At 36.6% G+C, this 25,776-nt stretch overlaps 4 protein-coding genes across 6 annotated transcripts; 1 reads left to right on the top strand and 3 right to left on the bottom strand.

Annotated features, from left to right (window-relative positions):
• The first annotated feature begins 22 nt into the window (after positions 1-22).
• Positions 23-3,245, top strand: LOC125223933. 2 transcript variants are annotated; one of them, XM_048127245.1, is made up of 7 exons: positions 23-183; positions 384-1,001; positions 1,500-1,687; positions 1,927-2,150; positions 2,262-2,455; positions 2,844-2,969; positions 3,051-3,245. In XM_048127245.1, the coding sequence occupies exons 1-7, from the start codon at positions 28-30 to the stop codon at positions 3,147-3,149; spliced, it is 1,605 nt and encodes a 534-aa protein (XP_047983202.1). In that variant the 5' UTR covers positions 23-27; the 3' UTR covers positions 3,150-3,245. The 2 variants fall into 2 exon arrangements, with proteins under 2 accessions (XP_047983202.1, XP_047983203.1); XM_048127246.1 differs by lacking the exon at positions 3,051-3,245 and adding an exon at positions 2,695-2,756 and having other exon boundaries at positions 2,844-2,950.
• Positions 3,246-3,297: 52 nt separating this feature from the next.
• Positions 3,298-5,327, bottom strand: LOC125223934. Its single transcript, XM_048127247.1, has 2 exons — positions 4,942-5,327; positions 3,298-3,507 (listed from the first exon to the last, which is right to left on the bottom strand). Exons 1-2 carry the CDS (start codon positions 5,296-5,298, stop codon positions 3,475-3,477), a joined length of 390 nt encoding a protein of 129 aa, XP_047983204.1. The 5' UTR covers positions 5,299-5,327; the 3' UTR covers positions 3,298-3,474.
• A 606-nt stretch (positions 5,328-5,933) lies between these two features.
• Positions 5,934-12,288, bottom strand: LOC125223669 (protein IQ-DOMAIN 32-like). 2 transcript variants are annotated; one of them, XM_048126916.1, is made up of 6 exons: positions 12,122-12,288; positions 9,912-10,238; positions 9,606-9,827; positions 9,167-9,250; positions 7,539-9,060; positions 5,934-6,459 (listed from the first exon to the last, which is right to left on the bottom strand). In XM_048126916.1, exons 1-6 carry the CDS (start codon positions 12,203-12,205, stop codon positions 6,371-6,373), a joined length of 2,328 nt encoding a protein of 775 aa, XP_047982873.1. In that variant the 5' UTR covers positions 12,206-12,288; the 3' UTR covers positions 5,934-6,370. The 2 variants fall into 2 exon arrangements, with proteins under 2 accessions (XP_047982873.1, XP_047982874.1); XM_048126917.1 differs by lacking the exon at positions 5,934-6,459 and adding an exon at positions 6,805-7,119 and having other exon boundaries at positions 12,122-12,286.
• A 2,557-nt stretch (positions 12,289-14,845) lies between these two features.
• On the bottom strand, positions 14,846-18,074 carry LOC125224005 (bZIP transcription factor 29-like). The gene is made up of 5 exons (XM_048127335.1): positions 17,859-18,074; positions 16,532-17,611; positions 16,312-16,444; positions 16,140-16,224; positions 14,846-15,279 (listed from the first exon to the last, which is right to left on the bottom strand). The coding sequence occupies exons 2-5, from the start codon at positions 17,452-17,454 to the stop codon at positions 15,062-15,064; spliced, it is 1,359 nt and encodes a 452-aa protein (XP_047983292.1). The 5' UTR covers positions 17,455-17,611; positions 17,859-18,074; the 3' UTR covers positions 14,846-15,061.
• Positions 18,075-25,776: the final 7,702 nt, after the last annotated feature.

The following is a 25,776-nucleotide window of genomic DNA, read 5'->3' as shown; positions in this document are numbered from 1 at the left end:
CTTGTTAATCAGGAAGAAGGCAGAAAAATGGGGCAATCATCATCGATGGAGCAGGGAGTATCACCGGAGCTACGCAAAGTACAATCACTAGCTGCATCAACTGGAGCCCTTCCTTCTCTCCAGAAATCATTTCCTCTTCTCTCTAATCTCCAAACTCAATCAATTCCTCTCGCTTCTCTTCAGGTAATTCAATTCAACAACACATTAACCTCAATTTATAATCATCATGTGGTTTCTTCAATTAGGTTGCCACTTACCCGATTAATTTTTTATTCAATCACGCTCTATATTGCAATTCGCTTTCCCAAATTTATTACTTGAGCTTGATCTTGATCTTTTGATCATGGTTGGTTATTTACACCGTGTTCGCTTTTTCGTCACAGAAATGTTTCGATTTGACTTGTGCGAATGTGGAATCTGATAAAGATGTGGTGCTTAAGGAATTGCCCCTATTGTTTAGTCATCTAGGTTCTGCAATAGTTGAATTGTTTTTTGTGGCTGATAAAAATGGAGTGAATGAGGTAGAGTTTTTGAGAGGTTACACCAATATCTGCGGAAGGGCGGTTGCTTCCACATTGTTAAACAATTTGTTTCGAGTATTTTCCGTGCCATGTTCGAAGGCCGGGCTCCAAGTCGATCTGCAGTTTGAGCTATTTGATGATAATTGCAAAGTTAGTGGGGCGTTGTTGCCCCATGATGTTCGTATGCTTCTGTGCCTCTGTTGGATTTTCTCCTGTGATTCTAGGATGTTTAGAGGGAATGCAGGGCAGAGTGAAGGGAAATTTAGTATTCCAGATATCTCTCATTTGGTATCCTCGGCTATTGAGGCGTGTAGTGAAGGAGATGCTGGTTTGGATTTTTGGGACTCCAATGTGTCGAAGATAGATATTCAACTTCCTGCTGTGAAAATTCATCTTTGGGCATTGAAGAATGTACCACACCTCGCAGATTGCTTTCAGCAATTCGTTCATGCAAGACTCTGTTACCCCACGGCCCCGGAGGTGGTACACTTTGTTCCATTCTTCATATTGTTTTGTGTGATGTTACACAATTTCAGTTACTCGAGTCTTGAGTATTTCAAATAAGTTCTAAAATGGATGCTTCATATACCATAACTACTTTGAGGTTTGGGTGCAGTAGTTTTTGTAGACCTCTGATTCCTATAGTAAAGGAACTTCAGGGGACGATGATCCGCATCTACATCTCAAAATTGACAATATCTATTTATACCTAAGAGATGTGAAACACGGTACTACATTTTAAGCTTGATAAACATGCATGAATAACAGGGTTCTTTGCACGTCTCGGGTTTTTGTTGATTTGTGGTAGATGCTATTTACCCCAGAACAATAGGTGTTAATAGTTCCTTTTCAATTGTCAATTTTATGAAGATGAGTCTCTTGTAAAACTGATTTTTGCGAAGATGATGATATCAATGGAGCTTCACAAGCATCTTGTATTATGCTTATGTCACTAATCTTAAAACTGACCAATTGCAGGAGAAATCAGAGCCATCATGCTCTTTTGCTAATGAGAGCTCCTCTCCAGAAATTTCTAAAATTCGGCTTTTGACTCCTGGAAGGGCCTGGGCCATCTCACTCACCTTGAGAGGTGCTATACATGAAGAGGTGTCAAAATCTTGTTTTCCCAGTGAAGATTATCAAACGAACGAAAACCTACTTTACCAGTTTGTCCACTCTCTTACAGACTTGGCTGCATTTATGTTATTAACTTGTTTACTAGCAGTTTGTTCTGCTCTGCTAAATTTCTCGTATGGCATACTATAGCCTGTCTTCTATGTTTCCGAACTTAATCCCTATGCCGACAAACTCACAGTAATTGTTATACTCATCTGAATTTACATCGCCACTACATTATCTGATTTAGATGTAGCTTAGTAATACGCACTTGCAAAACTACATGCAGATCCTCTGTTGATGGCAAAGGTCTTAACCGCTTTTGGTCAAGGGTCGGGGGCTACAATGGTCCAACACTAATGCTTATTTCTGCATGTGAGCAAAAGAGCAACGCAAGGCCATGGATCATTGGTGCGCTCACAAATGCGGGCTTTGAAAATAAAGATATATATTATGGGAATTCTGGCAGTCTGTATGCTTTAAGTCCAGTCTTTCATGCATACTTATCCTCAGGTCAGTCCAAGTAACTTGGGGGTCTATTCGATGATTGTTTGGCATTCTCTGCTTTATAGATATTTTTTGCTTAGACGATTAAAACTAACAGGAAATATACTGAATCGGCAGGAAGGGAGAAAAATTATGTCTACAGTCATTCGCACGGTAGGGCTTATGAAGCTAAACCCAAACCAGTGGGAGTTGCGTTTGGTGGATCTTTAGGAAATGAAAGAATATTTTTGGATGACGATTTTGCGAAAGTTACTGTTCGTCACCATGCTGTTGATAAAACATACCAACATGGCAACCTTTTCCCCAATCAGGTATTTATTGTTTTCTTATTAGAATATTAGGAAATTTCACTCAACATTAACTGAATAGTATGTCCAAGTCTTTTTGGACCTAGTTTCTGATTTGAATTTAAAAGAACAATTACTTTCTTATTTTTGTTCATTTTCAACCCCCTCCCTCAAAGAACTGATTATACAATATGTTGTTTGTGTGCATTTTCTTGGTTCTTAGAATCTTCATTAATGTTATTATTCAAATCTTCATCCTATAGAAGAGAGACACTTATATTTGAAGTGCTCCAAATTTGGATGATGGTTCTTGTAGAAAGTAAAGGTACAATGGATATATATTATCAAGTGGTGTGGTGGCTAAATCTGATGCAGTGACTAATGATCTGAGTTTGTGTGTGCACATTATTAGGGATTTCTCCCAACTGAAGCCTCGGTTTTCCAAGTAGAGGTATGGGGATTAGGCGGGAGATCTGCTCGAGAGGTACAAGCTTCTCTTCAGAAGCGAGAAGAAATTTTTACAGATCAAAGGCGCAGGGTAACCAAATCTTTCTTTTGATTTGGTTGAGCAGTCAGTCGAGCTTCCATGGGGCACGCTAATGCTATTCTTCTCTTGCAGATCGACTTAAAGACATTTTCCAATTGGGAAGATTCACCCGAAAAGATGATGATGGATATGATGTCCAATCCGAATGCAGTTACACGTGAAGAACGATGATCACAAGAAAAATCTTATCAATATATAACACATTGTAAATATCACTGTACATTAGAGCGCTGTGTGTTGGGAATAAATTAAATTGCTTCATCGTCATATTATTGAACCCACTGAGCTTTTTATTCACACAATAAATTGCAATTTTGAGTGTCACTTGGAGATTTTGAGAATTTCTTTCATTGAACTTTTAAAATCGTAACAAATCCAACCATAATCTATATGTCAATCAAGAATTTCACTCTAACTAGAAAATGATGTCAACATAGCAATTGCAGCTTAAAAAATTCCAAGTGGTTGATCCAGAAAGTGAAGCAGCCTCAAACATTCACTGCTGCGGTTTGTCCTCTGCTTTCTTTGGCTGCACAAGTTCATAATTATTTAAAATCCACACATTACAAAACCATAACTAATCAAGCAAAACATAAAATATCTACTCTGACCAACTATTTTCTCAAATACTCCTACTTATTAGATTTGCATCCATTAGATTGATGAGATGGCAACCAATTTTTATGAGCACGATACCCTAATATATTTACTAATATCCTATCTACAGAGAGAAGTTAATAGGTCCAGTCATGTTCTAGTTATATGGACGAATGGGGCGTTGGTGAAAAGGAAAATGCATGCCAACACACAAGAAAGATAAATAGTAGTAGAAATCATCTAGGAATATAGTCTGCATGAAACGTGTTTGGACATGCCAATCAGAGTAAAGATCTAAACTGGTACGTACATATTTTTGGTTCGAATTTTGTTTTTGTGCAGGAACAAATGCATTTGAAAATGTAATGTATATCTGATACTATTATGTGAAATTGAATTGACAAAGGATGTGGAAATATGATATTGAGCAAGCCAAACTTCTTTTATTGCATTCCACTAATTGTTTGAGCATCAAATCTTTCAAAAAAAAAAGGTCATGCAATGAAACAAAACGTTTGAACAGGCGGATGTTGCATTCCGAGTTACTTACACTGGCTGCTCTAAGTGGTAATCTATTTCAGATGATACAAGTCCGCAAAAATAGATCCAATTGGTCAAAGATCAAATTCGTTTGAAATAGTTTTTCAACTACAAATGCTCAACACTTCTTCCACCTATTGTACGAATTACTAATTCACAGTTTCACATATCACTTTGAAGTTTGAACAACACCCTACAGGATAACCGACTTCAGGATGATTGATTAAAAGATTCTGAAATTCATTTAGTTACTTAAGAGCAAACCAATGTTAATGTGTTGGCACACAAGAATGACAGAATAAAGAACTTCACAGAGCTGCAATAGTCCACAAGTAAAAACACTATGTCTCAGTTAGAGTCATATATCGCTCAAGCATTGAGTTATTAGGCAAACTCTAGAGTTTTCACACCCCATCAGGAATGAAGAATCCATAACAATCTGAAATCAGTATTGAGCATTTCACCCTTTCAACTTAGTTAAGCAAAATACATCTCAAAAAGTGAGATCTAGTGATGGAGCCACGATAACTCAAGAATTTAGTACTACTTGACAAACATTATCATCTTAATCACAAGTACATATTAAACAAATTTGGATTCTCAAATATTAAGCCTGAAATCATTTATTTCTGTTTACTAGTATCATTTTCCCACCAATTCTAACTCAGTAGAATGAACACATCCTGAGTAAACTCCGCAGCATATAAAACGAGACAAAACAAAACCAACTGATTAAACAAATTAAAAAGACCATTTCAAGCATTAATGCCCAGAACATGTTGGACGAATTATGAAATGATAGCAACATTAAAAGGAAAGAAAATACCTTAATTCCAGTAAAAGGCTGGTGAAGCTCGTGATCGGGGATAACAACGGGCCATTTCTCGCCGGCCTCGCGGAACATCTGCTCGGTCTCAAGGACCCGGCCCTTGTCGAGGATGAGGGCGCGGATGTGCTGCGCTGGGGTGGAGGTGGCGTCGAAGGTCTCCTCGACGCCGTTGGCGAAGGTGACGGTGATCTGGGGCGGGAAATCGTCGGTGCGGCGCTTGACCTGGATCTGGCAGCTGGGGTTGGATTCCTTGGCCTTGCGTGCGTTGCACTGCGCAAGGAACTCCATGCAGGACGCCAATCGAGGGTCCAGCGCATTGAATTCGATCTTCACCTTCGACAAAAATTTCAACATTTTGTCTCTCCTTCCTTCCCTTCCTTCGCTCAGCGTCTCATGTGTGTAACTCTGAGGGTTTTATAAGCTCACGCACAACACTCTTGTTTTTTTTTTTAATTATTATTATTATTATTATTATTTGTATTTGCTCCTCATATTTCAATTCTTTATATACTCCAGTATTTAGATTTTTAGATATAATCCGTGGGTATGTTTAAAACACACAAAATAAAACACTACTTACTTAGTACTAGTACGTTTTTATGGTTACCTAGGGTTCTTTCCCAAGTCAAAACTCTATAAAATATGTAAAATATAATTATCAATGTCATTATAATCGAGCTCTATGTTTTTTCTATACTAGAAACGAGTTTGGGTTGATATTGGGTCGAATTAGGATCAAGCCTTGAATTTTCCGGATTTTCTAAGGCATTTCTCACACATGATCGGGTAAATACATAGTCACTTGAAATACTCTTAACGTATAGACATCTTTTAGATGAATGACACGATAATCCACACAAACTGTGTGCTTTGTTAATTAGTCATTTTTTTACTTTGATCTTCATGCTCTTCCCCTTTTATCTCTTTTAGGGCATTTTTACCATCAAAACATGACAAACTTGTTAAACAACTAATTGATGGAGTAGAAATTCGAACAAAAAAATATTCAAATAATTTAAATCCTATTCAAAGCATACTTAAGTCTAACCCCTAAGTACATGAACTAATGAGTTTATCATTAGTATAAATTCAAACAACGCATACTTAGTTTGATATGCACAGTTTGAATTCAAACAATACAAGCTCAATAAGATGGTATGAATTGACCGAATTCCTGCCATGCATGCCAAATTTGCACGCAGCCAGTCTTGGCACTGCATGCACAAGTTTGATACTTATGGCATGAAATTGCCGACTGCATATGAGCATAATAGTATTAGTAGCTAGTAGCTACTGCCCCAGCAAAAGGAGACGGTTCCGGAAGTACTGTCTGGCTGCCATTTATGTAGGAGGCGTATTAAAGTCCGTCACGGCTGGTGATGGCTTGTCCACTGCCCCTAACACCTGGTTGACTCCTATGAATTTCTCAACCAGAATAATAAGGCCAGTCGTGGCTGGTGACAGCTGTCGTTGGTGGTTGAGTCGTCCATGTCCACAAACGCGCAAGGGCAAGGGCTGTGATGGAAATGAAGAAAGATGCATGCAAGCTTCAGATCAATCCTAGTAAGCTAATTAATTACCTAAAGATTGTTAATCAATACACAATGTAGGTACATGAAGATAAGAGAGGTTGTGCAGCTCATAGAGTTAGATCATAATCGAACAATGTCAAGTCTAAACACTGTTGAAATAGAAACATCAGTATTGAATTTTCAAAAGTGGTGGAAGTGAGAAACAAAATTGACCTCTAATTTAAACATTATACCAATAAAATGTTACACTATAGTTTACATGCCTTGTTTAAAGAGGAAAACCTAAGCATCCAAGTGTTCAAGTACAATTGGGAATCGGCTCAAATCATGAAACAGCAAAAACTTAAACCTCCATATAGTAAATACTACAAATCACATATAGTAGTACCTGGTAAGACTCAAATGAGACGTTTAGAGGTAAGAATTTTATAATGCCAAAATAAATAATGATATGGTACATTTACATCCATGCTCACTTGACTTTACATCTCTCTGAATAATACAGTACTCGTGCATATCATGACAAAAAAAAAAGGACAACAAATCCACACAGCAGCCGAGAAAGTAAAATGACCATCTGGGACGTGCTCGAATATCATCAGTCACGGCCACAAGATTAATGTCTAGCGCAGCCATTTCCGGCCTGTGTTATGTTAACACCAAGACACAAAAAATGTGCGACAAAAGTTAATGAGGTGAAAACAAAGAAATATACAGCTAACAATTTCCTGGAACAAACAATATCAGAAATAGATTTCAGCTGGCTTTACTTCTCAGTTACCTATAACAAGCTAGATTTCCAGTTAAATACAAAGAAAAGCAAGAGTGATTCTGATGTTTTCTGGAATGTGCAAGTATCGCTAGGCATATTGGTAGATAGTAAGACATGTAGTCAGGTAAGTTTTCAGCAATAAAATGATTTCATTTTTTCCAATCACCACAAAGTGGTATTAAGCTCAGTCCAGCAGTAGAATATCATCAAAAATCGAGCACAATCATTTGTATCCGTGTAATATGGCATAAAGTTACAAACCAACAAGCTTGAAGAGAATTAAATGGTACCTTGAGGGGAGTGGGTGTCATTTCCTTTTGCATTCTGTTGTGCCTGAGATGGGGAATGCTGAATACGGGGAGATCCTTCTCTTTCATTTTTACCAGGATGGTAGGGTCTGTTTTTGAGGATGATATCCTTGTCTTGTGCATCAGGACTTGATTTTAGAGATCCACTGGATAATGCTTTGGCTCGTGCTGATTTAGTTGGCTGCATGTAACTTGGTAGCGAATTTTGGCTACTAGCTTCTCTTGGTTCCTGATCTGTAAATTCAAGTTTTGTCGAACCAAAGGATTTACGCCTCTTTCCAGATTTAGGCTCCTCTGCCGGCTTCAAACTACTTTGAGTGGGAGAATCGTAATTAGGAGTAGAGACGGAACTCTTATCAGCAGATAAAGATTTCTTCTTTTCATTGGAATTAACTTTTCCACCATTGCTTTTCTTGGGACTGACAGAAACTTGGCTGGAAAGCTTTGCTTGAGATTTAGGGAGAGTTACATTGCTTCTTGGAGAAACTTTAGTTAATGACTTGTCCACAATATGGATTGCATCAGATCCCGGTTTCACCTGCTGCGTGTTACTTTGATCTGATTCCAGCTTCTTCGCATGGGGTGGTGATTCTGAAGCAAGCACAGAATTAACGTGCTCACCAGAAGATGGGTGGACAGTTTCATTTCTCTCCAAGTGATCGATGTTGGCATATGACAGTTCAGTTCCCAATATGCTAGAGTTCTCAAAAGCTTCATGTTCTAATTTCTCTCTGCTTCTAGGATGGTCAGTTTCTTCTAAAATTTTAGGTTCCAACTCAAGATCATAGACTCCCCCATCCGACATATCTGGTGAATCAAGGGTAGAAGTAACGGAAAGCTCAGTACCACATTCTGAGCCAGCAACTTGAATGGTCACGGCATTGGATAGGGAAGCATTATTTAATCCAATTTCCCCAGAGTTAAATGGTGGACCAGCAGAACTTAGTTCTTCGAATTTTGAATGGGCGGCAATAAAAGAGGGATTGCTTGCCTTGTGAGGAAACCTTTTCCTCTCAATTTCGGGTTGCACAAAGGAGAACTCTTCTGACTCGTGCATGGCTTGCTGATTATTAGTTTCGTACTTAACTAAGACAGGCTTGGCTTCCATATTTCCTATCAGACCTGTTTCCATCATTTCAACAACACCTGATTCTGCCATTTCATATCTTGAATTTGACTTTTCAGCGTTCTGCAGTTTGGGATGACTAGTCAATAGAGGGTCTGATGATGCATGGATATCTAAGTTGTCAGCATCACGGGTTATCAAGTTTTCATAGTTTTCAGATGATTCAGCTGATGGTCCCAAAGCAGATTTTAAGTCTTTCGGCTCACACCCAATGTTTTCCTTCTCATGCTGTTCTGGAGCTGACCCAGATTTGTCTTGCTCTTTGTTGCTCACTGGTGAAACTGACATCCATCTTTCAAGCCATTTCCATGCAGAATCTGATTTTGCAGGGTCACATTTGATGTTGATGGACTTTGTCTTTGGCATAGATTCCATAAGCTAAAAATTTAATCCAGTAAAGAAATAAAATGTCTGCATGAGTTAAACTTGTTTGCCTTGGTGGAAAGATAAAATGTACTCTACTTAACAAGAACAAATGTTTCACCTGAGAAGCAAATTTATTGCCGAGTAACTTCTTAATTGAAATATAAGCGCTTGTACTATTTGCCTTGGCTTCTGTTTTGCTCCTCTGAAACGAAAGACACGGATGAGAAAATTCAGGTATAAAAAGACTAAAGAAATTCATATTCATAAGGTTACGTCCAGTAAAAATCAAACAAATGTGACAAATAGATTTTTCAATCAGTCCGAAGAGGCAAAAGAAGAAGTAGTTTTAACCACTTAAAAATGAAAATCAATAATATCTACGGAGTATATATTATAGTTGAAATCTGGAATGGGGAATATTCAGAAACTAGAGAAGACGGATTCAAATGTATATCGACAAAAGAGCATGAACGTAACCTCAACAGTTTAGTTATAGAATTGCTGACTAGGAGAGGGAGGAAAAATTGAAAGTCGAATGGGTGATTATATTTTGTTACCAAGACTGTTGAATTGAGACCATCCATGACACTAATTTTCTTCTTCTTCTCAAAGTCACCCGATCCTTTGAGACGGATATGGCGTGCTCGTATAAGAGCTTGCATTTTGATAATGGCTAGAACACACCGAAGAGTACCAACAGCATGCCTTCGAACTAAATGACCTCTTATAGCAGCTTGGAGTTTGATAATGTTCTTCTGCTTCAGAAGCATCCTTCGGACCTGGTTAAAAACATAAGTCGATCGTGATACGTTATTTCAAATTAACTAAAACAGCAAAAACTACTTTGATGAACAGGTATGTACCAGATATCCCCTGATGGCAGCTTGGATTAGGATGGCACTGGACTCTTTGGGGGTTGCATCTACACTACACTCCTCTTCATCAGTAGCGATTACGTTTGAAAGATTTGAGTCTACTTGAGCAGACAACCTGTGCTTTTCATCCGTCCATTGAATTACAGATGCCTTCTCTGGAACAGACAAGTTTGGCTGCACTGGTAAGTTGGCAACAGTAGCCTCTGGGCTTTCAGTGTAAGAAGGTGCTTCTGAGATAATAGTGTTACTCAATACTTGATGTCTAGCAGATCTCTTCCGAAAACTCCACCCACTCCGGGCACTTGAGAGCTTGCTCTGCAAATAAGATAAAAATTTAACAATGAAAGAAACAAATACTTAACAAACCATAAGTGCTAGTGATCTAATTTCCATATCTTAAATTCTATAAGAGCTTCACAACCTCAAACTTTTTAATAGATGATCGTATTTAAGTGATCTTAATATCAATCACTTTTTCCCCTTTAGAATCACAATTTTTCACCCTTAAGAGTGAAAATATAGAGATTACACCACAAACAAAGGGACAATGAGAAGTGCAAGAAGATGTGATCCAGGTCTTCAGGTTGATTCCTGAACAAGAGACACCGATATGGGGAAAATGTAGTGACTAAAGACTTATTATGATTGGAAGGAGGTCAAAGAGTGTAGCATTATGCAACAATTAATTTCTTCTCCTTACTGAATTTATGTATATTAGTATCTGGCCAATGACACTTGGCTTAGAAATCCTCTGAAGGAGGAATATATTGATATCGATCAAAGCAAGTGATTTATCTGGGGAATAGTCTAGTGAAGTAGCACCAACTCCCACATGGGCCAAAAACAAAGCTAGAGAAAAGGAATCACGAAAAAGGTGATTTTATTCCAATGCTATATGTTTATAAATGACACTTACCTAGCTCTCAACCATAAAAGTAGATTGAAGAACCTTGACTTGACTATAAAAGAATCAGCACAGAAAATCTTTAAACTTGATCATGAAACGTAAATTGTACAGGTAACTTGCTTTGTGGATATCTCCCAGTTTTGTTGCCTAATAACTGTAAGAATCCTTCAAGTTTAATTAGCTAAGAGCAATTCCAATGCTGACTTTCACATGTTTAAATTGACACCTTCAAACTATAAAGGGTATTGAAAGTGAAGAAAAGTAGAATATGTGGTTTTAGAAATATGAAAAGAATAAAACACAAGTAAATAACATTAAACATCGGCAATAAGATGTAGAAATTACACATACTTTCTGTGTTAGTCAGATGAAGATGCAGTACGCACAAAGCGCAAAAAATACAGTTGTATTATTAGCATCATTTAAGAATATTGTAAAAGTTCTCACTTCTGTTTGGAATAAGAAAAGTTGAACCAATTAGAAAGACATCCTGGTTGGAAAGATATAGCAGAATTCAAGTTTTTTTTTTTTTTTTTTTTTGTTTTTGTTCCATATCCATCAAGTCTTGTTTCAGTTGTTATTGAAAATTTCACTTCTGTTCATGGCATCTAGCTTACTTATACTAGCAAATGCTGCCATAGATATAATTCTTAGCGAGCAACACAAAAAATGTCGAGTCAACTTACAAAAATATTAGATTTAAATTCAAGCATCGTTCCATGGCCAGGATTACAGAAGCAACAATTCCTTATGGTTTTTACTACATATTTTGGTCATTTATTTCATACTCCTACTTGAAGAAAAGATAAAAGGAAAAGAAAGCAAATAAAGCTAAAAGCAGAATATAACAGGGAAGGGGTACAATCAACAACCTAAAAATGTTATAGTGAGTACAGGTCAATTCGCACAGAAAGTTACTCCAGCAGATTCTATCCTAGGTTTCATCACTCAAATCAGTCAGGTGACTAATTGAGCTCAGAATGTATTCTCAGAGTCACCGGAAAAGGTGAAAGTAAAAAGGTCGAACTAAATTGAATCAAGTCAAATTCAGATTTACCACAAAACAAGATGCATTAATGATCTCAACACCCAACCATCCAAAAACAGCAAAAAAAAGGAAAGAAATGCAGACTGTAAACCGTTAGTGGCGAATTCAAAATTCAAAACAACATACGCATGAACAATTGAAGCTGAAAATTCTTCAAATTCAAATCTGAAAGCGTAAAACAATAAAAATAAAATGAGAATGAAATGGAGAATATTAGGAAGGAATAAATGGATAGATGTATACTTGAGGCGTTTGAAGATCTCCATGGTCGACGGAATCGCTGCCGCAGGCGATGATCTTGAAGCATGACGCAGTTGATTTTCCCATGCTTGGAAATTCACTGCTCTTTCTCTCTCTCTGAAAAATGCTCTTTGTTTTACTACTAAGTAATAGACTGGAGCAGGCCGGAGCAGAGCACTGAAGAGTGTTTTTGTCGTCGGAAATTCAAACAGATTGTAGGGGCATTTTCGGAAATGCGGACTCAAAATATCTTCTTAAATCCAATTGACTTGTGTCTAGATTCCGTGACATATAGATTGATGGGCTTATTATTTTAAGTCCGTCCATTTTGAAATATCATTATATTCTGACATATAACATGATTATTTCTCTTAATTTCATTTCTCTATTTTACTTTTCTCTCAGCTCATAGCATGCGGTGTCAATTAAATTCTATAGTTGAGACTAGTCAGTTGATCAGTTACGTTAATTATAATATAGACAAACATACTCATAAAAAATAGTAAAGGAAAAAATTAAAAGTTGTTAAAAGTTTATGTATTGTCCAATTTATTTTAAACTTGTGTGATATTGTAAGATTTAGTCAAATTTTATGGTTTTAGCGCCTAAGAAGAAAAAATTTAAGTTTGTAAATTGTTTTATTTGTTGTGAAGATTAGGTGTGCGACGTTCAAACCGGATACTGATAAATGTACACATATAATTGAACTTTATCGACATTTTATATTGAAAATTAATTTATAAATATGCATGAACTTAAAATAAATTATTTGTTAATCATATTCCATAACAATTTAAGAAAATATTAAAATTTTAAATTGAATACTATCTATAAATTTAAAGAAAAGATATTATTTTAATTAAATATTGTATAATTATTCTGAGACAAGCTCGAAGTCAATTGAAATTTTATTAATTTTCTATATCACTTTTTTTTTTATTGCTAAGTAACATTAATCATAACAAAACTAATTTGTACTACTAATATAAATTAATTTTAATAGTACTTCTTTTGTATTGCTACTACATAAGTAATACGGAGTATTAATCATAACAAAACTAATTTGTACACTACTAATATAAATTAATTTTAATACGTCTACAATTTATGTACATTTATCTCTATTCATTCCAAACTTAGCATCTCCGGTGGCGCCCCTATCACTAGGACTTCCACTAGAACTTCTCATAAAAACTTCCTGTCACGTCATCACTAGGACTTCCCATTTTACTGCCACATCACTAGGACTTCTTCATGCACTAGGACTTCCCGCAATTATTCAATTTACGGAATTAAAATGTCGACACGGAATACGGGATCACAAGTGGTGTGAATGAAATGAAGTTCAATGAGTCCTATTTACAGATTTTTTTAAAAAAATAAAATAAATTAAATTAAAACTCGGACGTCCGACCCTCGCCACAGCGTCCGAGCCCATCCGACGGGCATATGGGACGGACGTGTCCGCCCTTCTTCTTCACTACGGCGGACGTCCGGTCGGACGTCGCGACGTCCGCCATTGGAGATGCTCTTAGACATATAGGTCTATGATTTTGATTACAAAACGTTATGCATCAATCTTTTTATGAGTACAGAGTGCTCAATCCCAAATTCAAAACAGAACATGGCACATTAAAAAGACACTCAGTAAAATTAAATAAAGACCTCACTAACACAAACAAAATATACAAGATAAGAGTAAATAAAATAGCAAAACAAAGCAAAATTTCTCAATACAACAAGTGCAAAGGCAACAAACCAGAAATGAAAATCATAACAACAAATTATCACAAACAAGACACTGAAACAACCCACTCCAACCAATACAAAATGAAAACCAAGAACACATATCGGTGCCATCGATCTTAAAGTGCCGAATATAATGTCACCGAATTTATCAATCATAAGTCATCAGATTTTCCAAATTCACGAAATTTCAAGTTTGAAAATGAAGTTTGAAAACAAGAAAATGATCTTAACTAGAGTCTAGAGCCGTTATATATGCTGTTGGAATTAATGCAGTTGACGGAAGTGAAAAATACAACAATTATTACTGATGAATATTCTTCTCTTTCTTTTAAAATTTATTACAGAATATTGTTTGCTATCAATTAATATACACTACACTATACTGACTAGTGACTACTACTTCAAAATAAAATCTCACTGCAATCCAAATAATTAGGTCATTCAATCATACAATATAAATTAGTCAAATCGCTTTCAAGCTAGACATTTCTTTCTAGTATCAATAAAGGAGACAACAATAGCCCCATATTTCAATGAACAATCTCCCACCCTCTCTTGCTCTCTCTCTCATACACACACACACACACAATTGCAATGTCCAAAGAAGGACAACAATGGTGGAGTCCCATTCACATGAAAGAATCTCCAATGATAGCAAAATACAAAGTGAAAAGCAACTAACTTTATGCAGTTAGTCTTCTCAAAACCCCCATTGCAATAATGTGAAGCTCAGACCAAGATAATAATCCCACTCTTCTCCAAAGAGCATAATAGAGCAACACACTAGCATTTTGCAAAATTTCGTAAGCAACACGAAACACGGTTGCTTCTCAGAAGATGAACTTCATCTCTCACAAGAGTTTAACATCACACCATTCTGATACAGAATGAATCAGCTTTAAAGAAAAACTAGCCCCAACAAATCTTGAAATTTGAGGGAGCTTCATCAGCAAAACTTAATAGAAACAGCATGGCACCTCAAGTCAAACTGTAGTTTTCACCTTTATATATACCAATAAAACAAATCCAACATAATTATTCTCTAAGAAGCTCATATAAAAATAATAAATAAACATTAAAGACTATATATGATATACTGGTCTAAACCAAACCACGCTACGAAAACATCTCCAGTACCAGACACTGTAATTTAACTAACCAATTGAATTAGGGACTCAAATAATGTGATCTTGGCTAATCAGAAGTAGGAGCAGATGAAGTTGTAGTTGCAGCTGAAGTTGTAGCAGATAGCCGTTGTCCTTGATTGGGCTGCTGATGCTGCAGAGAGAACATGTTATGCTTCGTACTAGCTACCTGCTGTGCCATGCCATTAGAAGTTCTACCCTCGTCTCTAAGCCCCATATTTCCAAACTTCAAGCGCTGAACTTCTGCAGTCAACGTCTCGTGCAGAGCTGCCACAAAAAGCCAAAATGCTCAGCAAAATTACTCTTGCACATCAATCTTACATAAACTAGGACGAGAAGATGGGGTGGAGGGAGGGGGGAATTATGTTAGGGAATCATGTATGGCACTTTACGTGTATTCACTTGCATGCTGTGAAGTTCTGAACAAGTTAAACATGATCATTGATAAAATACCAGCTAAACATAAAAATCACTGCATACTTTGGTCCTGGGGAAGCCTCTTAGGGGCTGTTCAATTTGCAAGATTATATCTACTGATTATATGTATATTATATTTGGTTCATGAAATTGAATCTCACAACTTAATCCTAGATGGATAATCACGTGATAATTAGTCATAGCCACTCCCTCCAACCAAAATAATCTCACAACTTAATCCTAGATGGATTATCATATGATAATTAGTCATAGCAACCAAACGACACCTTATACTATTATTAGCATATGAAGTAGTAACAGCAAGGAAAAGTACTATTTTCTGACAATATGGCTTCATTACGTTGTTGGATTAGATCGGATTCTTATCGATAGTTCAATATTATCAATGTTTAATTTTTATTTATTTTAAATGGGTGGATAAGGCAAAGCGCTTGATTATTTTAGATATGACTTGGATGATAGATATCCCACCTGATGAAGTAGGATACATTTTAGGAATTTGGAGTACACAGACTACAAGTGTATAACTAAATGACAATATGTATGCCTAAAAACATAACAAACCAAACGCTAGAAATGTAGAGCATATTATTTGCATCTAGCCTATGTGATGTATGAGGATGATACTGCATGAAGTGCATTCACAAATTCAAGTAGATTTCGTAAAATTTAGTAAACAAGCATAATACCGTCTCTCAAATGTGCTTGTTGCTCCATAGCATGAATGCGGAATTTCAACTCATTGTTCTGATTAGTCAACTCAGCATGGTCTTTCTGCAGAGGCATTAGAAATCAGTTAACCCAGACTGCTAATTTTGATTGAATACGAGCAGGAAAAAACATAACGCCACAGCCATGCACCTGGACAATAGTAATTTTAGCTGAAAGCGTGGTGGCCTCTGTTTGCAGTGTCTGCACCTTATGTTCCAATTCAGACATGTACCGGAGCTTCCTCTCCTTCGAACGAGCAGCTGATTGCCGGTTTGCCAATATCCTGAGTAAAAAAATTAAATTAGCACTCATTTAACACCAAAAAAAATGTCCCACAGTTCAAATAAATATTATTTCAACACAACTGTACCTCTTTACTCGCTTTGGATCCGATACTGCAATTTCTGAGAGCCTGTCATCCGCCCTTATCTTTTTCAGCTCAACTTCATTAAATTCACCACGTCCAAAGTCCAAATTAATATCAGTTGAGTTGTCACTCAGTGAATTGCTAGGCGAGAGCTGATCTGCCCGATTACATATAGAGTTCTGTAAATTTAGTGGCGAGTCACCAAACTGAAAGCTTCCAATGCCACTATCCATTGAAAGGCTCCTAAAATGCCGAATTTGGGATGCAGAAGCAGCATTCTTTTGTAAGTTTTCAGATTCATAAATGTTGCTATCGCCACCAGCAACCTTTGTGCCCCTGGCAAGGGTGTTCCTATCTCTGCCGTGGGCGCCAGAAGAGTTCAAAGTATCCGAGTGATCTATCTCCATCAGCGACTGAAAGAAGTTATCCACAACCTCTCCCTCAGGCTTTCTTTCACCCATGTCCTCACTTTTTGCATAATTAACTTCTTCCATCTCGACTTTGTTTACCCCAACCAGCATACCATTTCCCAACTTCTCCCTTGTATTCGCCATTTGGCCTAAACCTCCCTGGCTGCTTATGGGGACCAACTGAGGTGAAGACTGAATCATATCCGAGAACCCCAACGGAACATCACTGTTAGAACGGCGATGGCCTCTACGGGGAGGAAGACCACTCCCACGAAACGGATTCTCCCTCGGAGAAGTGAGACCCATTACAGGCCCTCGCGAGGCGACATCCATTTCCTCCATCGACATGTTCTTGAAACTCGAGTTCGGAGAAGCCAATGAAGGCTCACTAGGAGGAAAAGGGCTTAAAGGGGGTAGGCAATTATTCGCCATGAATGACGGCTGAGATAGAGACCTCGAGTGAGAAGAAGTCCCAAATATTTGATTTGGAGATTGCTTCAGATTGGTCTGAGCCATCAAAATCAACAAGATACCACCCAGAATCTTCGCCAATTCCCCCCTTTTATTCTATTCTCCCAAAAGAATTGAGCTTCACTCTCCTCACTTGAAACACAACCTAATTAATCCCCACAACCAAATAGATATCCAAGATCAAGTTTACTTCAGCAAAACCCTACAGCAGAAAAGGCCCAAGTTTCCCAATCACAAGATAATCAGAGCTACCAATATTTATTACTCAATAATGATAAATAAATAAAAACCTAACTTGGCACAAACATGATAACTCAAATCTACAAGCATCAAATTCAGTTCATTCACAGTCGAAACTCGGCATTAGTAAAAAAAACTAAATCAAGCAAGAAATCATAACCAGACAAATCAAACAAGAGGGGAAATTCAGTACCAAGAAATCATCGTACCTGATTACTTAAATGGCCAAAAAATCCATGTTTATTCACGACAACCGCTATTCAAATGGGGTTGAATAGAGATCCCGCTGAAAATGGCGGAGATTACGTTAGAAAAAGACAAAAATGATTAAAAATTTTAAAAAGAAGAAAATGGGTAAGCTAGACAGAGCGCGAGAAGGTGAATGAAAATTGACAAAAACTTTGGGTTTGCATAAAAAATGACGATTATGATTGCAGAGTTAGAAAGATTGGATTTTTAAATTTTCCTCCTTATCTTAGTTGCAGGCAACAAATCATATACCGACAATTTTTAATTCATTATTATTTTATATTTTTTCCTTTTATGCTGACTTTCTGACAGTGACTTTCTTCTCTGTTTTTTTCTATTTTGGAAAAATTCTTTGTTTCATTTGTGGAGAAGTCCGTTCTAGCAAAGGATTTTATAGAAACAAAAATAAAGGATTAATTCAATTTTAATGCCATTTGTTGGGAGTGAAAAATTAAAGGATTACTACAATGTGATGGGTGGCCGTCTAGGTCTTACATTGTTCCTAACAAAAAAATCCATGTTGATTTAATATATTAGAGAGTGTTCGGTTTGCAAGATTCTATTATGGATTAAACTAATAGTGTGTTTGATTCATGAGATTTAGTCCCTCAACTCAGTCCTAGATAGATAATTATGAAACAATTAGTTATAACTAATTCATATGATTAAAATAATCTCACAACTCAATCTTAAATTATTTCTTGATATTATTTTATTTAGGAAACCGAACACCACCACTACTACTTAATTAGTAGTATAGCTTAAAAATCAAATGGCTCATTTTTTTAGTATTATTAATATAATAAGTATTTTCTACTATTTATTTCAAATAGTTTGGAATCATTAACGTTATATGAGTGAATCAAAATAATTAGTCCTATTCACCAATAGTTTGTCTATATATGAATAAAGTTTGATTCATTTCAAGCCAGAAGAAGACTTTCTAAATCAGATTGATTCATTTCAATCCAGAAGGGAAAAAGTTTCTTTGAAAATGAAAAGATTCCCTAGAGTCAAACGAACCAATCTTAATGCAATCAACAAAACGTGAGGCTCGTTGCTTATTGGCTATTGCCAAAATGTGCTTGAAGGCTTAGTTACATAGAGCCTTTTATGTTATTGAACCAAAAACGAACACGTAATTGAAAAACCTATAATTGCTATACTTCTATTTGTGAAATTATGAGTAGTTCCGATTTGTGAAACGTGCTTAGCAAATTTCATTAACAATTAATAACGCGTTAGTGCGCTGTATGAAGCATAAGAAATTCTTTAGTAAGTTAATGATTTTGTTAGAGGTTTAGAAGATGGAGCTGCATATTTAACCTTATACTACGATGAGTGATAATAAGGTGAGCTGAAATGATCTTAATCCAGATTTAAAAACAATTAAGGCCAATTAATCAAAAAATAAATAAAATAACCTGTCCACATTGAAAACATTAATTGTGACGAAAGAGGCAAAATATAACACATACTACTTGCAAACCGGGCTGACAAGTCCAACCTATATTGCGTTTGCCGTGACGTACGATAGATTTTGAGTATCTTTCATTATTTAAGGGGTGAAATCATCATTTAATTATATTTTGAGCTTATTATGAATTTCATACTTTAATTTTATTTGTTTTTAAGTTCCCAATGTTTCCAAACCATTTATGAATAGAGGTTTTCATTGTTTTCAATCAATTTTGATCATTGTTTATATATTTGTAATTCAATAGAGTATGGTTTGTGTTCACTGTAGTGGGACGATTTGCATCATTATAGGAAAATACTACTTTGGCCCCTAAAACTAAGGCAAATTTGGATTTTGTCTCATCCAAGAATAATGGTTCATACTTTTTATAACAGAGAATGTACCATATTATATACAACATCTACAATCGATCTTCATATATAATAAGATTTTCACTCATCATGAAAGGCTCAAAGATTGATACAATAAGATACAGTACCATTTAAAACATTTCATGTCCCTGCTTTTCAATTATATCCACTTACATACAAACAAGATGTAAATTTCCATTTCTTCCTCTAATAAAAAATCTCATACATTCTTAGTCCTTCCTATTTACCTAAGACAGTTATTAAATACAACTCCCAGTGTTGCACCAAATATTACTAGGAATGATGGGCAACTTTTCGAGAAAGATGTCGTTTCTTTACTTTCTGTTAAGTAGTGATAATACTTACCTGATGGTGATGTAGCAGTTTGTCCCGTGCTTTGCCCAGTGTTCTTTGAGATGAATCGGGTTGGATAGATCATGACCCTCTGGCTGGTTGAAAGCACTTCTGCTCATCTTCCTACCTCCAACACGACATGGTGATTGCAACCCACCGTTGCTCCATTTATAGCATGGCCTTAGGACCCTAGTGCACGGTCCGGTGGACTTATCAAAAGCCAACAATACTGATTCCTCATTCTACTCAAGATTGCAACAAGGATACAAATACATAATAATAGAAGTATACTGCAAGAAATTTTCAAGCAAAGATGTACAAAAACTCATAAAATTAACAGAAACAGTAGGATGATATAAGAGCATCCGCAATGGTCGGCTAGCGACCGGCTAGCCGATTCGTCGCGCTGGCCGATCGGCTAGCCGAACCATTGCAGTCGGCCAGCGCAAAATCGGCGAGCGGATCGGCGTGGGCTCGCCGATCGCTCGTCACTGGCCGAAACGCTAGCCGATCGGCTAGCTGCCATTGTGGAGGCCCGATCGGCCAGCGATCGGCCAGCGCCGATTTTCGTTTTTTTTTTTTTTTTTTTTTTTTTTAAAAATCATATATAAACGCGATTTTCGTTTCATTTTCATTTGCACCACTTGTTTTAACGAGTTTTCTCTCTCTCTAACTTTCTGTTCAAGAGCATCATCGAGCGATGGATCACGCGGGTGGTAACGGTAGCGGTAGTGGTGGGGATCCTGAGGAGTACGAACGGAGGATGAACGAGGCTATGGAGGCCTACATGAACCGCGGGATGGAGCGGTACATGCGTATGATGGAACAGCAGGCGATACCTCGCCCTCCACGAGTTGTCCACCACCGAGCAGTGATTGATCGAGATCACGTAGCTGCACATCAGCGGCTGTACGAGGACTACTTTGCAGAGTACCCGCGGTTTCCCGCCAACATGTTCCGGCGGCGTTTCAGAATGCGCAGGGAGTTGTTTATGCGCATCGTTAGGGCATTGGAGCGTCAATATATGTGTTTCCGCTTCAGGCACGATGCGGCTGGCAGACCCGGCCACACCCCTATCCAAAAGTGCACGGCGGCAATCGGGCAGTTGGCCTACGGAGGCGCCGCGGACATGTGGGATGAGTACCTCCACATCGGTGAGTCGTCGGCCACGAAATGTCTCGAAGGAGTTCTGTGGGGCGTGATCGGCATTTTCGGTGAGCGAGTACCTTCGAAGCCCTACTCCCGAAGATTGTCGGAATTTGATGCGGATGCACGGGGAGAAGCATGGGTTCCCCGGGATGTTAGGCAAAGCATAGACTGTATGCATTGGGAATGGAAGAACTGTCCGACTGCATGGAAGGGGGCCTACACGACCGGCTACAAGTCAAAGAACCCCACGATAATCCTCGAGGCCGTAGCTGATTACCGGCTGTGGATCCGACATGCGTATTTTGGGGTAGCCGGGTCGAACAACGACCTCAACGTCCCGAACCCGTCTCCCCTCTTCAACGAGAAGTGCCAGGGCGTCGGTCCAGCCGTCTCATTTGTGGCTAACGGCAACCGGCATGATATGGGCTACTACTTGGCGGATGGGATATACCCTCGGTGGCCGGTCTTTGTCAAGACGATCCGACAAACAAGTGATCAAAAGAAGGCCTACTTTGCGCAACGACAGGAGTCGGCGCGCAAGGACGTGGAGCGCGCATTTGGTGTGCTCCAGTCTCGATGGGCGGCAATCAAGGGCCCAACGCGTTTGTGGGATGTCGGATGCGTTTCCGAGATAATGTACGCCTGCATTATCCTGCACAACATGATCGTCGAAGACGAAGGCGTACAACTGACTAGTTGGGTCGGTGACGATGAAGCCGGTCCAAGCCACGGAACGGCCACCCCTAGTGTACGACGTGGGGTACCTCTCGATGAAGCCGGCCGACTCAAGGAATTTGCCAACATGCGCCAAGTGGATGCTCATATTCAACTCCAAAAGGATATAATTGAAGAGTTGTGGGCACGGAGGACTGCACGACGATAGTTTTTTTTCTTTATTATGCATGTACTTTTTTTTTTTTATCTATGTAACTTTTTTAAATACAATTAATGAATTTTCCCGTACACGTGTCTAAATTTAATTCCGTATTTTAATCGTAATTTTAATTCCGTAAATGTAGTATATTTTGAATTGTTTTTATTGCGGCTGGCCTATGGGCTGGCCTAAATCTGACGTGGCAGGTGGTTTTTTTAGTGTTGCTGACGTGGCAGAGAAGAGAATGGCTGGCCTATGGCTGGCCTAAGCACCATTGCGGATGCTCTAAAAGTTGTGGGTTCAGATAATAGCAGCTGATAATAGTACATAAATATGACACAGTTATACTACTAGCTTTCTTCTAGAGTAATCCAAAAAAGTTGCAACAATCTGAGTAAAATATGGTCATATATGAATATATCACGCCTCACTTGTTGATGGAATAAACTGTTATTAATGTATCCATCAATAGGTTAATAAAAACATTTAAGAGCCACCGATTCAATGCCGAGGAAGCACATATTTACAGCATTCTCAACAACATTTCTTAATGTTACATCGCTACACCAAGCTATTATGCCATTTTTTCGTTTGTATTTTTCGCTGCTGCATCGCTTTCCAATGCAATGAATATCTCCAAGTGTGGGAAAATTGGGAAATGGAGTTGGACGGGTGGAGATAGGAGTGAAGGTTGTTTCTGGTGGATTTGTGGACAATTGTCAAGTCTATTTTGTTCTTCTTTATATCTAAGCTTCATATTTTTCTATTTTGAACATAAATGAAATTTCAATTTCTAATTTTCTAGGAGCTCATCCAAACCTATATTTGTATACTATCGTATTTTAATTATCTTGTCGATATGTGTTACTGTGTAGCTCTTTGCTCCAATTAAACAATGTTATTACTCATATCTAACAAATTAAAATGATACTACATTTTTTCATTTGATAGTAGTATGAAATATTTATACTAACTACTATTTTACACTTTAGAGAATAATGTTGAGATAATAATATTTCTTTTAAAATTATGTCATAATCAAAGATGTCTCCAATTTCATAAGGAAACAAATATACTCATTATAATATTTAGTTTCCTTGACTCAACCAAATTAACTAAATTACATCAAAGATATCACGTAACCTAAACCTTTTTTCTCTCTTTCAATGTAAACTTTTTTTCCCTCAAGAACTGACACAATTATATATACGCATAAGTTTGGGTTTAGCAAATATCCCACTATTATTCGGCCTCCGAAAACAAACGCAAGTATTTTTCCGAATTCTCCAACCATGTTCATGTAATTTGTGTGAAACTTGATGCGATGACTTTGTGAAGTATAAAATTTTAAATTGTAATTCAATTGTAAGTCGGTTAACCAAATTGATGGACTCAAACCAGCTGCAGTCCTGCAAGCATGAGAAAAAGAAACAGGTTAACTTTCTATAGCCAATTGTCCTAACTAAAAAATTATACTAAAAAATTATCATCGTGTTAACATATTTAATATATTGAATTGAAGAGTTATCACACGTGTTATATTAAACTAATTATAATTTAATTACACCCTTAAGTATATCATGGAAATTAATTTTAATTAATGAAACCGTGATATATGCTAATGCATAATATTTCAATTGAAATGAATTAATATTAGCATTTATTGATCCTTCTTGTTGTTTGGATATGTTGCACTTCAAAAAAGACGTAAATAAACAACGGCAAATCCCTTGGTAATTAGCGTATTTTTTTTATAGTGGAATATGCTCTATTATGATAGAGTTTGGGCTTGAAAATTCTTGATGGTCTCTGAGCTCTTGTGATCATAGGATATTTGGTCACAAGAGGCTAAAATAAAGGAGGTGGAGATGATTTAGTACAAGTATGAGAATTGGACAAGGTGGAAGGCTATTTGAGTCGGAAGAATTAGATTGAGAGTGGGAATTATGAGGAGATAAAGTCTGTACATGAGATGGAGTTGTGAATGTTTTTTATTGAACTAAGTGGAGAGACAAAAACTAATAAAGTATTTCTTTTATTAAAAGTAGTAATCAACCACTTATAATAAGCTAATCACTTGCAATGGAATGGAGGGAATATATAAACTCTCTTGAGTGAACATGCTATGGTGAACAAGTATATCCAATTAACTAGTGCCTGCTGCAATGGTGAACAATTATATCCAGTTAATAGGAGCCTACCACAGCTTGGAGGGAACTAGAACTAGAAATCCAATTTTAAAATCAAACATTGTTTTTGTCATTTCCTTTTTATCTCTTAAATTTGTAATTTGCCAATTCATATAATTTTAATTATTAAAAATTAGTTAAATATTTTAATAATTAAAAACAACTTTCATTAAATTTTTAAATATTAAAAAATTAAAATAATAAATCTAACTTCATACAAATATTTAAGACCAAAGCTATCAAACATTTAAAAAACACTTCTATATAAAAAATATAAATCCTAAATATTACTATAATAATATTGGTGGCATAAATGAAGAAACAGAATTAATCTCCTCAACCGGTGCTCTAGTTCTCACACTTCTCATCTTAATCTTCATTCTCCTCTTTGCTTTCAGTTTCATCCTTGTTATCTTTACCTTTTTCAATGTGGTATATTAACTATCCAGGGATGCCAATCATCACTCTTTTTATTTTTCTTAGTTTCATTATTTTTTAGTCATTGTGTTTATATTAATTTATGAAATTCACTCATTGATTCATATGTGTATTTATTTATAAATTTTTTATGTATCAACATGCAAGATCTTTGCACTTATAAAGTTATAATTGATCTGATTGCTATCTATAAAATTTAGTTACATTTTAACTATTTATAATTTAATTTTATTGGAATTGATGGTTAAAGGTTTTGCCTCATATATGTTATCTATAATATTCTATCATTTTAAGTTTAAGTGTTGTTTATTGATTCTATAAAATTCTAGTACATTATTATCGAAGAAAAAGTAAAGTTCCATATTTTGTACAAAACAATCTAGATAATTTTTCATAGTAATCATATGAATAGAATAATCTAAACTTATAGTTTTAGAACAAATATTTTTGACCATTAATTTAAATAGCCAAAAGTACTAGAAAGTTATAGAAAATTAATAACAACAATTAGATCATGTATTGACATAGATAAATCAAAGTTATAAATAGGTGGACATCAAAGATAAACAACATTCTATTAGCTAGTGCAATGTTGAATAAATTTAAGATATAAATCAGAGAGAAAATTTTATTAATCTATTTCCTATAAATGAACTTGATCAAGATGACATTGGTCATCAATTAGATTAAAGCAGATAATGATCTAGATGTTCTAACGATAATGCTGCTGATGATGATGATTGATGGTGACGCTGTCGACGACAACGATGAAGGTAATGATGATAATGATGATGATGAGTACTATTTTTCCTCATCATAACCACCTTCATCATACCATTATTTTCGTCGTCGTTGCCGTCGTCACCACAATCATAATCTAAAATACCAGTAGTACTATAAAAAGGATAAGTTGAGCTGAGGTTTTAACGATGCTCATCCACTTTTTTTTTATGTCTAATAAGAATTACTCCTAAGCACTACTTCCATTTTTGCAAAATAGAAACTTTTAACATATAGAAACATTTAACACGACATATGTTTTAA

Source organism: Salvia hispanica, chromosome 4 (genome assembly GCF_023119035.1).
Source record: "Salvia hispanica cultivar TCC Black 2014 chromosome 4, UniMelb_Shisp_WGS_1.0, whole genome shotgun sequence".
NCBI classification, from domain to species: Eukaryota; Viridiplantae; Streptophyta; class Magnoliopsida; order Lamiales; family Lamiaceae; genus Salvia; species Salvia hispanica.
This window is presented reverse-complemented; position numbering and strand designations above follow the sequence as displayed.

What these genes read in the sequence shown, in the direction of transcription:
- LOC125223933 (XM_048127245.1), top strand. Translation starts at nt 28, where the DNA reads ATGGGGCAATCATCATCGATGGAGCAGGGAGTATCACCGGAGCTACGC. An exon ending in GTTACCCCACGGCCCCGGAG is followed by an intron (nt 1,002 to 1,499) that starts GTGGTACACTTT and finishes GACCAATTGCAG; the next exon opens with GAGAAATCAGAGCCATCATG. An exon ending in AACGAAAACCTACTTTACCA is followed by an intron (nt 1,688 to 1,926) that starts GTTTGTCCACTC and finishes AACTACATGCAG; the next exon opens with ATCCTCTGTTGATGGCAAAG.
- LOC125223934 (XM_048127247.1), bottom strand. Translation starts at nt 5,298, where the DNA reads ATGTTGAAATTTTTGTCGAAGGTGAAGATCGAATTCAATGCGCTGGAC. An exon ending in AGCCTTTTACTGGAATTAAG is followed by an intron (nt 3,508 to 4,941) that starts GTATTTTCTTTC and finishes GAACTTGTGCAG; the next exon opens with CCAAAGAAAGCAGAGGACAA.
- LOC125223669 (XM_048126916.1), bottom strand. Translation starts at nt 12,205, where the DNA reads ATGGGAAAATCAACTGCGTCATGCTTCAAGATCATCGCCTGCGGCAGC. An exon ending in GAGATCTTCAAACGCCTCAA is followed by an intron (nt 10,239 to 12,121) that starts GTATACATCTAT and finishes TCTTATTTGCAG; the next exon opens with AGCAAGCTCTCAAGTGCCCG. An exon ending in TGACACCCACTCCCCTCAAG is followed by an intron (nt 6,460 to 7,538) that starts GTACCATTTAAT and finishes TTTCCATCACAG; the next exon opens with CCCTTGCCCTTGCGCGTTTG.
- LOC125224005 (XM_048127335.1), bottom strand. Translation starts at nt 17,454, where the DNA reads ATGGCTCAGACCAATCTGAAGCAATCTCCAAATCAAATATTTGGGACT. An exon ending in GATCCAAAGCGAGTAAAGAG is followed by an intron (nt 16,445 to 16,531) that starts GTACAGTTGTGT and finishes TTTTTTACTCAG; the next exon opens with GATATTGGCAAACCGGCAAT. An exon ending in CTAAAATTACTATTGTCCAG is followed by an intron (nt 16,225 to 16,311) that starts GTGCATGGCTGT and finishes ATGCCTCTGCAG; the next exon opens with AAAGACCATGCTGAGTTGAC.